This window comes from Camelina sativa, chromosome 13, assembly GCF_030686135.1.
Source record: "Camelina sativa cultivar CO46 ecotype springtype chromosome 13, ASM3068613v1".
Taxonomy (NCBI): Eukaryota; Viridiplantae; Streptophyta; class Magnoliopsida; order Brassicales; family Brassicaceae; genus Camelina; species Camelina sativa.
Genome location: NC_141892.1, coordinates 7,381,496 through 7,395,584, shown reverse-complemented (window position 1 = coordinate 7,395,584; position 14,089 = coordinate 7,381,496). Strand labels below are relative to the sequence as shown.

The following is a 14,089-nucleotide window of genomic DNA, read 5'->3' as shown; positions in this document are numbered from 1 at the left end:
GGGGTTAAACCTATCATGTTTAAGAAACTTGACAAGGGCGTCGGTGGTAATTGGTTGAAGATAATGTGGGGATAAAATTGGGAAAGGAAAAAACAAAAGCCGGGTGATGTAACATGGAGAATCAAATCAATGTGATGACTTTATAGCAAGACCACATTCACCAATCACATCACCCATCACTTGTTTCTTATTATACACCGTTGTTCAACAGGCGTATGTATACAAAACACATTCTATAGTATTCAAAACTATAGTAGTATTTAAAAAAGAATATGTTTACCCACAGTTTGATTAACACGATAGGCTCTCTCTCATAAATTCGGGTCACGGGATAATCAAAAATCAAAAGTGGCATAAGTGATATTTGACTTCAAGAGATAATATATAGTGGGGTTGGTTAGGCCATCTACCAATGACTTTTGTTACTCGTAATGTGATTTGTTACTTCTTTGTTTTGGATCTTCTTTTTTACCTTTAGGCCCAAAGAATATTTATTGTTACAGTAGTTCGATCAACAACCATCAATGATTTACTACGGTACATTTATTGTTACTTTTACAATGATTTTATTTCATGAACATATGTAATTATATACGTTAGACTATGACTACACATCGACTGTAATGTCTTGTTGTGAATTTGGTAAATTTGATGAACTAGTAAGGCATACTTGAAAAGAATAAAATTGGGTTAGGTCGTTTTTTTTGGAAGTGTAGTTTTCTTTTACTCAATCAATCTATGGGTTTTCAATTAAAGATTTAGTTCTCATTAAAACTCTCTTACAAATAACACACACCAAAAGTGTTGAGAACGTACGTACGTGACAAAAGAACGAGAGGAAATCTTATAAAGTAGATATGCAATAAGCGACAAAGGACTACTATGATGTTACTTTGTGCCTCTTTTTTCTATAAACCATTAGTGTGCTCTCTCTTTTTTTTTTTTTTTTCTGCCAATCCACGTATATATCATATATGTATATTAAATGAAATTTTAAACAACAACAAAAAAAACAAACAAACCAAATTACATTATTCATTCATGATCCTACTTTTTTTCTCTTCTTCTCCTTCTCTTCATTCTTCTTTTTCAATTCATGCGCATGGAACCAAACAAGCTAAAAAGCTAGGCCTTCTCTTCTGCAACACCAAAATTTTATATATAAATAGTTCCTTTTAGCAATAACGTAAAGTAAAGAAAAAGTGATATAAAATAGAAAATTTCTGATAAGATAACAAGTAATCTTTTAGAAGACATTTTGTATTTGTACCATGATATCTTCTTTTTTTTTTGTTTAACTAGTATTAAGAAAAATTTATGTGCGAGATAGTGCACTATACCCTTGTTGAAGAATTGATGAGTTCAGGAGGAATCTTGTAGAGATCTTCATCAACTGGCTTAGGTGGCTTTGAAATGGGAGCGACGTCGTTTTGAAACTGCTTGACTCCGTTGACGTCAATGTAATACTTGTCTGTCTGTGCACTCACGTCACGCACACGCCTTTGTGGTCCTCTTTTCTCCCTCGTCCCCCCCGCCGTCTACGGCAAGTCATTACCACCAAACAATAACGCGTTCTTTAGACTTTAGATAATTACATTTATCGAGTTAATTAAATATTAGTATAATTATATTTATATAATCAAGAAGGATAAAATAATGATGATTAAGTGAATGAACCTGTCTTGAAGGATGGTGGTGACGTGGACGGTGAGAAGCAAGCTTTAGGGCTTCTGCAGAAGAAGAGGAAGATGAAGATGAAGTGGTAGTGGAAGAAGAAGAAGTGGTGGTGTAATTATGGTTACGAAGCAGACCAGCTTGTCTTGGATTCTCAAAGTATTGTGTTATTGGCATCTCATTTGCTTCATCCCATTCTCCAAACCGCGGAATCTGTCCACTTTTCTTCTTGTAATTATCATATCTCCCCTGTCCCTGTTGATTTCATCCAAATTTATTATTAGTACAAAATTTTTGCTTAATCTCTAATCAAGAACCCATATAGAAGACTCAAGAACCCTTGACAACATTCAGATACTCAAAGAATCGAGAATCAAGAACAAGAATCAGGGGAATCAAGAACCCACATGGATTCTAGATTCAATAAACCACAAGAAACAACAAAGGATGTTAGGGTCAAGAACTTTATATGAAGAGCAAAACACGTGACTAAGTTTGGCACTTAGTGTATCTATGAATGTGGATTCCAAGTAAGAGAGAGATGAGGAAGACACTGTTAGGCAGGTTTTGACGATCTTGATGAAGAAATAAAACGAGAGAGGGGATTTTTTTAGAATGTTAAAGACGACGACAGAAAAAACAAGGAAAAGGGATGAAAGAAGATCACTTACATGAGCCATGGCGATTTCTTTCTCTTTCTCTTTCTCTATCTCTATCTTTCTATCTCTCAACGCACTAACACACAAAATAAGAAAGAGTGATCTCCAGAAAGGTTACTGTCTTTTATAATAGAAGTGGGGTATGTAGGCAAAGAAGAAATTGGCCATACTCTAAAAAGTCTAAACAGTCAACTATGATATAGATAGACACAATTTTGTTTTTTATAATATCTTATTATATAGACATATTGTAAGAGTAGAATATCTTCTAAGTTGGTTTGCTTGGGGAGAAAAATCAATTGGATAGATCTTGAATTCAAGTTCTTACGTTTCTAAACTTTATGTGTTATAGTTTTAGTTCAGTTCAATCCACTTTACTAGGTCACCTTTATAAGAAAATCCAATGTACACAATAGGTTTTTACATATTTTATTTATAGTTGTAAACATAATAAATTTACAAATAAAATTTGATAATTACAGTTAGTTTACAACCATCATTTTACTGATTTTTAAGGGATCCAAATTTAAATACAACTTCATTGATACATATATTAATAGAACTGACGATATATAAGATTAATCATAACTTTCACAATACCATATACTCCTGTAGATTTAAGCTTTTCAGAGTTTTCGAACAAAAGTGATCGAAGATTAGTGTAGCGGAAGATGGTAAAAAGAGGAGAAAGAAACGCGTTACATAGACTACGGCTTTTTATTAATTAGGCTTTGTCAGTGAGAGACACATTTACTTTTACGTTACACACCCATTAAAAAAAAATTCTACCCTCTTTGTTGACAAAAGTGTCCACTTTATATTAGAAGAAGAACAAAAAAAAATGAATTAGCAGCATATATCATAATGTTATATGAATACGCATCTAACTCTATGTTTACGTTCTTACTATCGTTATGATTGACTATTATATTGTCGGCCCACCTTTTCACATGGAATTCCTGAATTTTTATTTTTATTTTTTCTTATGATGGACAGAATTTTTAATTGAATACATAGATCAGTGATGGTTCTTTATTGGTTATCATTAGGCCTAGCAATCCAACCCAAACCAAACCGAACCGAGATTCGGACAATTCAGTTCGGTTTTATTTGATTTCGCATTCTGATCGGAATGGTTATAAGAGAATTTCGGTTATGTAATCGGTTCGGTTCGGAGAGGCATAACCGACGGAAACCCGAAATTAAACCCTAGCTATTTAAGCTAATAATCCGGTTTATTTCATTAGTTACTAATCTAATCTAATCTATCTAAACTCTCTGTCTTTGCGGCGACTGAGAGAAGAACTTCGATTTTCTGTTCGATCTTGTGTGTTCTTGTCTCGATCAACCGTGTTCTCAATCGATCCAGTGTAAGTTCTTCTATCTTAATCTTTTGTAAGTTGTTCTCGTTTAAAACAAACCAAAATAAGGCGAAATCTTTGTTCTCTTTAAGCCATAAACAGTTAAACTACTTGATCCGTTGTGTCTTTGATTCGTCGTGTGTCTTTGATTTGTTGTGTGTGTTTGATTTGTTGTGTGTCTTTCATTAGTTAAGTTCTTGAAGATATTTTTCAACTGCACTTTGTCTTTCTCAGCCACCAAATCAGTGACCTCTACTTTTTGCTATAAAGAGATTGTGACTATTGAGAGGAATCTGATCAATCTAAGCACAAACGGTGATGTGCTACTAAAGACAGAAGCGATGATGATGAGGAGTAAGTTTGAAAAATATTGTGATGGTCTCTTGAACATGAATCCACTTGTGATCATCGCAAGTGTGTTTGATCCCAGGAACAAGATGCAGTTTGCTGGGCTTTGCTTCGACAAGCTATATAGAAAAGACAGTGTTGAAAGTACTCATCTAAGATCATCAATCAAGGGTGTCATGAAGAAGTTGTATGCAGAGTATGTGATGAAGTTGAGCTTAAGTGAATCTGGAGTACCAACTACTGCTGGAGTCGGAACTGATCTTGTAGTATCCGCAAATGATTTGTTTGATTTGTCGGATGAGGATGGTTATGAGAGGATGGATACACTATACTATGAGATGGTGGCTGAAATTACAAATGAAGAATGTAGCAGTGAGTTAGATATTTACTTGTTGGAGAAACCGGTGCCAAGGACTCCATCTGCTTTGGGATTGGACTTTGATGTTTTATCTTGGTGGGGGCGCAACAGTTCTAAATTTCCAGTCTTATCCGAGCTAGCTAGAGATATCCTTGTTGTTCAAGTGTCGTCGGTTGCTTATGAATCCGCATTTAGCACCAGTGGTCGCATCTTGGACCCATATCGCAGTTCTATGTCACCTTTCATGGTTGAATTGTTGGTTTGCACTCAACAATGGCTAAGGAACACCATTCAAGCTGAGAAATTAGCCAGCTTAGTTCAGATGTTTGAAGAATTGCAGTTTCATGAGTCCTTAGGTAATCATTTTCTCATAATTCTTACATTTTTCATTACGTTCAAGCAAATTGACTAATTGATAATCATTTTCCTTGTGCAGCTACAGAAAATGCGACTCATGCAGCTGCAGTTCCGTGATGTAGAGATGAACAAAGGAGACTAGAACCAACTAATGATCTTAAATAGTTGTCTCTCACACTCTATATCTTTTTGCAAAAAAAAACTGATAACTATTAACTATTTTTTGGAATCGTGTTAGTAGAAAATGACAATAGACCAAATCCATCTGGTAATAGGAGAGGATCATTGGTATAATGTCAATTCTCATTCTCGGTATTAACTTTTGGCAAGTGACTTATTTTTTGAACAAATGTCTCCTAATATCTTTGTGACTTAAGTATTAGACCTTCATGGAGACTTTTGTAAGTGTTCTTTTTTTGTAAATTGTCTCCCATAGTCTCTTTATGTATAAGAGAAGTAGGATTGACTTATGAACACTTGTACTTGTTGTCTTTTGTAAGCATGAACTGTATGCTATCATAAGCACATGAGATGTTAAATGTAATGAAACAGTTTGTATTTTCTGATGTGTTGAGTTGTGTTTGGTCCTATACAGTGTTTTATTGACATTTGGTTATTAACCGAAATAACCGACCCTCCGAACCGAATAAACCGTGTCCGAACCGAACCGACCCTATTGATTAACCGGTTAGTTTCGGTAGAGTTTTTAATTTCCGAATAACCCGATAACCGAAAAAACCGATCCGAATTACCTGAATAAACCGAAGTCGCAGGGCTAGTTATCATCATTTTTAGTTTTCCATTATGTTCAATCAATGAGCCTACATTAATGAATGGAAACAGTTCAGTGTTCTGAACACATTTGAGTGTGACCTTGATATATATATACACATATTCAACAATTATATCGAAAACATTATAAGCTGTTGGATTGGATATTATCTAAACTGATTAATTTTATCTTTATATTCATAATTTTAAGAATATATATATTTATTGAAAATATATTTATTGATTAATTTTGAAAATATATTTATTGGTCCAAACTGAAACCAGACGTTGTAGATTGCAGCAGCCTGGCCTCGTGGAGTGATATCCGGTCAGAGTTCAGAAATAAACAAGTCTTGACTTTTCTTTGTCGTTGACCTTATTGCTGCTATTTTTCCTCCTAATGGGAAAATTAGAAAATTATTTCAAAATCCATTTGTTTATTTTTCTATTAATTTCAATATCGAAAATTGCTCTACAAGCCATTATCATTTGACCAAAAGCATAGTCATCTTTTTTTTTTCATAATTAAATCATAGTTATTGTCTTTTAAAATGTCTGCCATAATCAACCACAGTTAAAATGGTAGTAGAAAAGTTTTAATCCTAATTTTTATATCCATGTTGAAGCTTTAACCATAAACTGTAGCTACTAAATAACAATATTAGCCACCATTTGAGTTACTGACTCTTTACGAAAAATTAACTATAGATTTATGTTGAAACTAAAACGCACGCGTTACAGAAAAAAAAGAAAGAAACAAGAAGCGTGAGCTAGAGTATTAATTGTATCTTAATTTAACCAACTTTATGAAAGTTGTATCAGTTACCAAATACTAATATAATTGAATAGGGCGTTACATTTGTTGACAAATCAAAACAAAAAGAATATAGCGTTACATTTGAAAAAAAAAGTAGTTTAATGCTTTATGTGTGTTCCTATATAAAGATGGTCAGTTTATGTTGTGTGTCATAAATTATATGGTTGGCGACTTTGGCGTAAGCTTGACGATGACGGTGACAAAGAAGTTGGGGAGAGTTTTGGGGGAGATTCACAGTCAAAGTTCACATTTTAAAAAGTCCCTTTTCGCTGCCAATTTATACCTCAACCAACAAATTTGTCAGTTGTGTGCATCTATTTGTCGGTTCAGTATGTTTTTTTCTAATATATCTACTATAAATATTGAAATGTAATAATATTAAACTTAAGAAACTCTAAATATGGTGAATTGGGAGTTATATGAAAGAGTTATCATAAACGAAAATTTCACATGTTTTTTATCTAGAAATCGAACTGGGTATAAGAGCACTAAACGAAGGTTTTATTTTCTTGCATATATTGTTACTGATTGTTGATCGATCACTATTACTCCCATAGTCACATCACATGTAAGCTAAAATTTCAAAAACGAGTAACGAGTATGGTACTGATCAAATTAATCATGGGCCAACATAGGGGAAAAAACGGGCCATACAACTTGTATGATACAAGAATACAAATCCAAACATTATTTTTGAAAACAATGTTTTTAATAGAGGAGATGAAAACCAAGAAATAATTGTGTTTCGTGCTGGGCCGGTGTGAATTCCAATAGTCAGAAGCGGGAGATTTAAATATAGATGGGTCAATGCATCAATGGTATAGTTTGAGACTTTGAGTGTGCTTTATCTTACTCTTAACAGAATTGACCACAAGTTTTTCTCTGGTAAGGTTTGAGACCCACAAAATCACAAGGCCGACGCTAAAGCCCTATACAGGCTTTGGTCAGATCAATCTAGCTATTTCATACGTCGGTGAGAGATCGACTTCCTCAAAAACATGAAAAGATTCTTCCGTTCTCTTTTAATTTTTCTTATTCTAAAAAGCAAATTACTACAAATCGGGTCTTTCAGATGAAGAAGAATCCACCACAATCAGATAATACAAATACAACATAGGAAATCAAATAGCAATATCTTTTTGTTTTTGTTTTTTAATATTTTATAATATGGACTTATAAATAAAACAAGAACCCCATCAAACTTTCCTTTTCTATTGATACGTACTAACGTACAAAACATAAGTTCTTATCATGAAGGTTTTAATTAAGAGGTTAATTAATTTGCTTTTAGCTAGATAACAAGCTTTATTTTGTATATTTCACAAGTAAATCTACTAATATCTCATTGTTGTCATATATTAGATGAGATTAAGAGGTACTGTGTCTAATGTCTTCCTGGATAAAAGAGGAAAACATCTTTGACTTTTGAATGACCAGTGTGTCTTGAAATATAACTAGAAAACATCTGAGACTCTCCTTGACCTAAAAATTAAGGTGGCATAAAAAAAAAAAAAAAAACTTTGAGAAGGTTGAAAAACAACATGTGAAAACTTGCAACGCTTGAATGATCTTTTGTGTCTTGAATTGAAATATACAAGAAAATATAGATCGGAGACTCTCCTTTGACTTAAAAAGGTGGCATAAATAATCAAGATTACGAAAGAACACCTTCAACGAAACATGATTAATGAAATAAAATAACTAACTACTTAAAAATAAAGAGAAGCAAAGCTATCGTCTTCCATAATCATTCTTTGAGATTCACCAAGCAGAATCATCATGGTCCTTTGAGGTGGCAGAGAACTTGGTTTCGGAAGGATTTGTCGATAGATGAATACTCAGTCGTCATGGTCCAAACACTCGGTTTGCTCTTGACGTAGAAGCTGAGATTCCTCTTCTTCCCAATCACTCTACCGGTCTTTCTCGACACGACATTTACATATTTCAACCCTCCAGTGTCTTTCCAACCTTTTACTTTGCGGTTCCGTTTCACAAAGTAAAACCACTCGTTAGGTTCAAAGATATCATTCTTTGTGTGATTAAGCTGCCACGGCTTTTCTGCGTAGCTGTTTTCCTTGTCTTCTAATGTGAAGATCTTGTTTCGTTGGTCTTGGTCGAAGCCAAGCTTAGACAGAAGGTAATCGCGTATGAGCTCTTCTTCTGAAGGACTAAATCCAAAGCCAACCAGCTCATCCTCTTCATCATCAGCGTAACACTCGTCAACCATCGCCATCGTCTTCTTCTTTCTGGAATTCCTCGAAGCAACTGTCTGAAAAATTCAAAAACGAGATGGTATAATTGAGAGAGAATTAATGAACCTCGTGAGGGGTATATATATAGAGTTGTAGTACCGTCTATTGGATATTAATTTTGGATTAATTTTAGATATATATAAAAACATACAAAAAGGAAAGTTCGTTGCAAAATTTTATTTATTGGATTGTTGTTATATTGAATTTACTCGCTTTCTTTTTGTATGTTTTATCCAAAAAAAAACATCCAAACAAATTCACAATAAAGTTTATAAGTTTTTGTTCGTATGTAATCCAATACAAATAATCCAGTTTCCTTTAAAAAGAAAATGTTTAAGTCGATAAATTTTTTTGAAGAATAATCTTTTTCCGATGATGAGATTGCCTCTAGGGCGGTTTTGCATACACAAATTATTAGTATTATTAATATAAATTTCAAAACGAATTAGATCATTTTAAAAGACTGGCCTATATCTAAGGTTAACTATAAATTTCAAAGCGAATAACATATATTAATTTTTCACAAAATCAAAAATAAATAGATGCAGTTAGGGAAAAAACTAACCCATACCAAAATCCAAATATCAAATTTCTAAAAATATATTTTATAGAGGAGAGATACAAAATATAAAAAAATATATATTTTATAGATATGCATCGAACAATTTTTGAACAAGTTTACAAAAAAAATCGTTCAATGCATACTTATACTCTAGTATGGGTGTTAGGCATCTTTTAGATTTGGGATTGAAGCTAGATTTAAGCTAATTGGAATTATTCTTTTCGGATGGTTGGTTATTTGAGTTTTATGGTTTTTTTATAGACCTAATTACAAAAAGGAAAGTTATTTTGGAGGAACATGATGTTCAAAAGGATAGTCTCATATGTATTATTTTTTGTTAAAATATGTACAATTTTTTTATAGCTGTAATTAAATTTGGATTTCCTATTATATGCAATATGTACAGTAGTAGTACTAGAGTAACTAGACTGTTCAAGAAAACGATGAACGAGATCATAGAACATATTTGAACTATTCTTTAGACTAGACTGTGCAATATAATAACGAGTAAAGACAATTACAGTTAATTTGGTTGGACATTAGATGTTAAGGTGCCATTAATTTCTCATAAAAATTTGGTTGGAGATTAGCTGTTCAGGTGCCATCATTAATTTCTCATAAAATTCCAGGAAATTTTGGTCTGATATACAAAATTGGAAATTGTTTAAAATAAAAAGAAAATGACATGCAAAAGATTTCTGAACTATTACAAAATAAAATTTAATTAAGACATTATTAATCTACATGTCTAACGTAAGTGACTGAGATAACACGTACGAAGCTCTCGGCTACTGAGATGGCAATAGTGTCAACAATAATTAAAACAAGAGACGCACACGAATCATCATCAGTGGCTATTTTTTTAAGATATCGTTTATAAAAATATTAAAGACAAGATCGAGTGGAATGTTCGGAAGGGTCACCGTATGAGCAAACTCTAGTGTAATATGCGGATGCATTTTAAAATATTATATTTCACAGTATACTTTTATCGTCATTGATTTATATAGCACATCAATAAAATAGAGCTATCAACGTCACACTGTGAATAGTTTACCCTACCCATCAGTTGCTCGTTCTATATATATATATATATATATATATATATATATATATATATATATATATATATATATATATATATATGTGTGTGTATTTCTTGGATCATTTTGGTGTTTTGTGCTATATATGTATTTGAGAAATGAGAATAGGCTACAAATGTTACCATCGTGTTGGTGTCTACCAATAACAGATCAAGCTTAGAAAAAAATTATAAAGCTACATATTAATTAAGTACGTTCTTATATATTACTTTCAGGATTTGAAGACTCGAAATGGATGTTCCGGATGTTGTTGACACTTTGAGGTGATGAAAGGAAGACGTGGATGGGACCATTAAAATACAAAGACAAAATGCTACAATGGACATATTGTAGTGTATATTGCATTTGTGAGAGAATCCCTCGTGACCTCTATCGCCCACAAGTGTAGACATGCTCTTGGAATCACTCATTTCTTTTAGGGCTGGTCATGTACAGTAACAGATTTTGTTTCTTATATACATATATTTTCATAATTAAGTAAAGGGAAAAGAAAAAGAAGAGCCGTCTCTCGTCAATCAGGAGTTAGTTTTAACTTACAAGTATAACTAAAATTATTGAAATCAACAAAAAACGTGTTTCCAAAGGGTGTCAATAAATATACATAGTTAAACACATTCATCGATATATCTATCACTCATTCCATTCTCACTCATCAGAGATCAATAATTTACTGGTACTCTCTTCTATCTCTCTCAAGTTTTTTTTTGCTTTGTTTATAAAAAACTAGCTACACCTTGAGTTTTGTTAATTTATATTATACCATCAGTTGATTTATATTATAATAATATTAGATCGATCAACATCAGTTGATTGCTCTCTATGTGATTCTTGGATCATTTTGGTCTGTCTTGTTCTGCATTTTAATTAATAGGATATATAGGGTACCACCAATTACAGATCCGGCCTAGGACACATTAATTAATTATAAAACTTGAAAATATACGTACTTTAATATTGGGTTTTGATATTTTAGTAATTTGTTTTCATTTTACAGTATTTGACGATTCAAAATGGCCAAACTCTACCGGAAGGTGGCACTCTACGGTGGTGAAGGAGGGCGTGAATGGGACGACGATGTGTACGAGGGTGTAAGAAAAGTGTACGTAGGTCAAGATATCAATCGTATCACATACGTCAAATTCGAGTATGTGAAGGAAGACGGCCAAGTAGTAACAAGTAAATATGGGAAAATAGCTCAACAACCCAAAGAGGTTCTCCCGCCGCATTTATTCCGTTATTTCACATTCTTAATTTTCTACATAAATTTTCTGCAACTCCCACAGCAACAATATGACAAGCTCGGTTAATTAAAAAAATTATTTCGTATATTTTAGTTTCTTGATTTTTTGGTTGGTTAATAAGTGTTAACTTCTTGACTGAAATGATGATTAATTCATTATACAGTTTGTACTTCAATATCCGGACGAACACATCATAGCGGTGGAAGGAAACTACCGCGGAGTGGCTAAGTGCCACGGAGGTGATCACAAACCTCGTCATTCATTGAGGTTTTGCCCAAGTCTCAAAAAGAACCCGACAGAGTCATTCATTTGAGCTATCTCTCAGGGATCCATTTCAACTCCATCCACACAAAAAAAGGTTATCCTTCCCTTCTTTCTCCATATTATACCTCATCTTTTCCTCTTTGGTGTGTCTTCTCTATATATGTGCCACGGAGGTGATCGCAAACCTCGTCTTCAAGACCTCAAAGGGTAGAAAGTCTCCATTGTTTGGTCCAAACTTGCTTGGAATTACCACTGGTACAAAGTTTGATATTGAGGACGGGGAAAAGAAGATCGTAGGATTTCATAGACGATCGGGTAATGCTCTCGACGCTCTTGGAGTTTACTTTGTACATGGCTCTCTAACCACGCCATCGTCTCCGCCTGTTTACAAGCTGGATGCACGAGGTGGTCCAGGGGGATGTGTTTGGGATGATGGATCTTACGGCGGCGTTAAAACGTGGAGCATTGGTCAAGATAATTCTCGTAAAAATCATACCAAAAATAATATAATGAACTATATTTATTTATTTATTTAAATTTTTAAAAGACTGTCTGAATGTTATCTATGTAAACAATGTTTCTTCGTATTGGCTCATTTGAGCCAATCTTGTATTCTGTTGTCAAAAAAAAAAAAAAAAAACTGCAAAACTTTCCTTTTTGTTTTCAACATCTATTAACTTTCCTTTTTGTTCGGTCTATAAAAGAACCATATAATTGGAAAAGAATTGTAATTCAAATCTAACCCTACGACAGGTTTCCTAATCGATTTATTTTTTAAGAGATATCTAGACATAATGTTATTCGGTTCCTATTAGGAATTGGTTTTGGTGTTTTATAGAAAAAGAGTGCTAAGGTCTGCAGAAGTTGTAAGGAGTTTTAGAGAGAGATTAAGATTGAGAGATTGTGTGAGCTTAAAGTTTTGAGTTATTTACTTTGAGATAATTAGAGAGTTATTCTTCAAACATTCTTGTGTTCTTAATCTTTCTTGGTAAAACTAGAACCACAACTCTAAAAAGATGTCTAACACCCGCCAAATACTAGAGTATAGGTATTCTTTTTGTAAACTTGTTCAACCAAACTTTTTTTGCCCGATATATCTCAACTATTTATGTTTTTTTTTTTTTTCCTTGCTTTCAGATTGGAGTGGGAAGGTTTCACCGAAATCAAGATGAAAAGTGATGGAAATTGCCAGGCAATGAATGTTGTTTCTAATTCAAATTATATTCAACCAACTTGATATATATTTGTTTAATGATCGTATTATGATTTATGTATAACCCCTTTCTTGTTTTTGTCAATTCTATTTCAGTTCCGTGCTTTAGCTGATCAACTTTATAAAACCTCCGATTCTCATAAACTTGTTAGACAAGAAATCGTACAACAGGTAACTCAGTCTTGAAACTTTTCCTAACTTTAATTTGCAGATTGTCTTTTTTTTTTCTTTTTGTTTTTATACGATGATGATGATGATGATTGATTGATTGATTGATTGATGACGCTGTTTAATTTCCTCATCAGCTTAAATCTCATCCAAAGATGTACAAAGAATTTGTTAATAACATGAACTTCTCCGACTATGTCAAGAACATGTCCAAGAACTCCGAATGGGGCGATGAAGTCACATTAAAAGCCGCTGCTGATGTGTATGTGGTCAAAATAGTACTCATTACATCAATCAAACAGACTCCATTCATTGAGGTTTTGCCCAAGTCTCAAAAAGAACCCGACAGAGTCATTCATTTGAGCTATCTCTCAGGGATCCATTTCAACTCCATCCACAAAAAAAAAAGGTTACCCTTCTCTTCTTTCTCCATAGTATACCTCATCTTTTCCTCTTTAGAGAAATCTTACAAGAGAGAAATACTGTATCATTCTTACTCTTCGTCTTGTTGGCTACTTCAGATTCAGGTTTAGGTTCTGCCCCGATGAAGAAGCTACAGAAGAAGAAGGAGAGGGAGCAGAAGAAAAATGAGGAGGAGCAGAAGAAAAAAGAGGAGGAGGAGAAGGAAAGGAATGAGAAAGAGAAGGAGGAGAAGAAGAAGGCCAAGGTGAAGAAGGAGAAGAGGGACAAGAAGAACAGTAAAACACCATTTTCACTATTCTGATGTCATGTCAGTTACTTGACCAAGAAGATAATTCATTTTTCTATAATTAAGAGTATATGCATGCATTTGACAAGTTGATTGCTATATTAATGGGCACGTTATGGAGTCTTGCGAGACATTTTGAAACACAACATGAATGTTATACCTTGTTAGTTGTGGACCTTGTGCTTGTGGTATAGACGCCCTTATTATAATCTGCTTTGTTCCTTTGAATTAG

General features: G+C 33.5%; 3 protein-coding genes and 1 long non-coding RNA gene across 7 annotated transcripts; 2 read left to right on the top strand and 2 right to left on the bottom strand.

Annotated features, from left to right (window-relative positions):
• Positions 1–964: 964 nt before the first annotated feature.
• Positions 965–2,544, bottom strand: LOC104735891 (uncharacterized). Of its 4 annotated transcripts, none has more exons than XM_010455760.3 (5): positions 2,346–2,501; positions 1,812–1,929; positions 1,678–1,730; positions 1,341–1,538; positions 965–1,139 (listed from the first exon to the last, which is right to left on the bottom strand). In XM_010455760.3, exons 1-5 carry the CDS (start codon positions 2,352–2,354, stop codon positions 1,095–1,097), a joined length of 423 nt encoding a protein of 140 aa, XP_010454062.1. In that variant the 5' UTR covers positions 2,355–2,501; the 3' UTR covers positions 965–1,094. The 4 variants fall into 4 exon arrangements, with proteins under 4 accessions (XP_010454062.1, XP_087336473.1, XP_010454061.1 ...); XM_087480347.1 differs by lacking the exon at positions 2,346–2,501 and adding an exon at positions 2,139–2,309; XM_010455759.3 differs by having other exon boundaries at positions 1,678–1,929; positions 2,346–2,544.
• Positions 2,545–8,122: 5,578 nt separating this feature from the next.
• On the bottom strand, positions 8,123–8,580 carry LOC104735890 (NAC domain-containing protein 40). The gene has a single exon (XM_010455758.2). It carries the CDS (start codon positions 8,576–8,578, stop codon positions 8,123–8,125), a length of 456 nt encoding a protein of 151 aa, XP_010454060.1. The 5' UTR covers positions 8,579–8,580.
• Positions 8,581–10,885: 2,305 nt separating this feature from the next.
• Positions 10,886–12,434, top strand: LOC104735888 (uncharacterized). Its single transcript, XR_015578931.1, has 3 exons — positions 10,886–10,935; positions 11,257–11,473; positions 11,667–12,434. It is a non-coding gene; the product is annotated as an uncharacterized LOC104735888 (long non-coding RNA).
• Positions 12,435–12,783: 349 nt separating this feature from the next.
• Positions 12,784–13,681, top strand: LOC147929281 (putative OVARIAN TUMOR DOMAIN-containing deubiquitinating enzyme 8). The gene is made up of 4 exons (XM_087480557.1): positions 12,784–12,815; positions 12,905–12,959; positions 13,077–13,151; positions 13,286–13,681. Exons 1-4 carry the CDS (start codon positions 12,784–12,786, stop codon positions 13,679–13,681), a joined length of 558 nt encoding a protein of 185 aa, XP_087336683.1.
• The last annotated feature ends 408 nt before the right edge of the window (positions 13,682–14,089 follow it).

Excerpts from the sequence above, each read along its gene's own strand:
- LOC104735891 (XM_010455759.3), bottom strand. Across the intron at positions 1,539-1,677 it reads ACCACCATCCTTCAAGACAG|ACGGCGGGGGGGACGAGGGA; the intron begins GTTCATTCACTT and ends GACTTGCCGTAG. Across the intron at positions 1,140-1,340 it reads TCATCAATTCTTCAACAAGG|AAGAGAAGGCCTAGCTTTTT; the intron begins GTATAGTGCACT and ends TTGGTGTTGCAG.
- LOC104735890 (XM_010455758.2), bottom strand. The coding sequence starts at position 8,578 with ATGGCGATGGTTGACGAGTGTTACGCTGATGATGAAGAGGATGAGCTG.
- LOC147929281 (XM_087480557.1), top strand. The coding sequence starts at position 12,784 with ATGTCTAACACCCGCCAAATACTAGAGTATAG. Across the intron at positions 12,816-12,904 it reads CGCCAAATACTAGAGTATAG|ATTGGAGTGGGAAGGTTTCA; the intron begins GTATTCTTTTTG and ends CCTTGCTTTCAG. Across the intron at positions 13,152-13,285 it reads GACAAGAAATCGTACAACAG|CTTAAATCTCATCCAAAGAT; the intron begins GTAACTCAGTCT and ends TTTCCTCATCAG.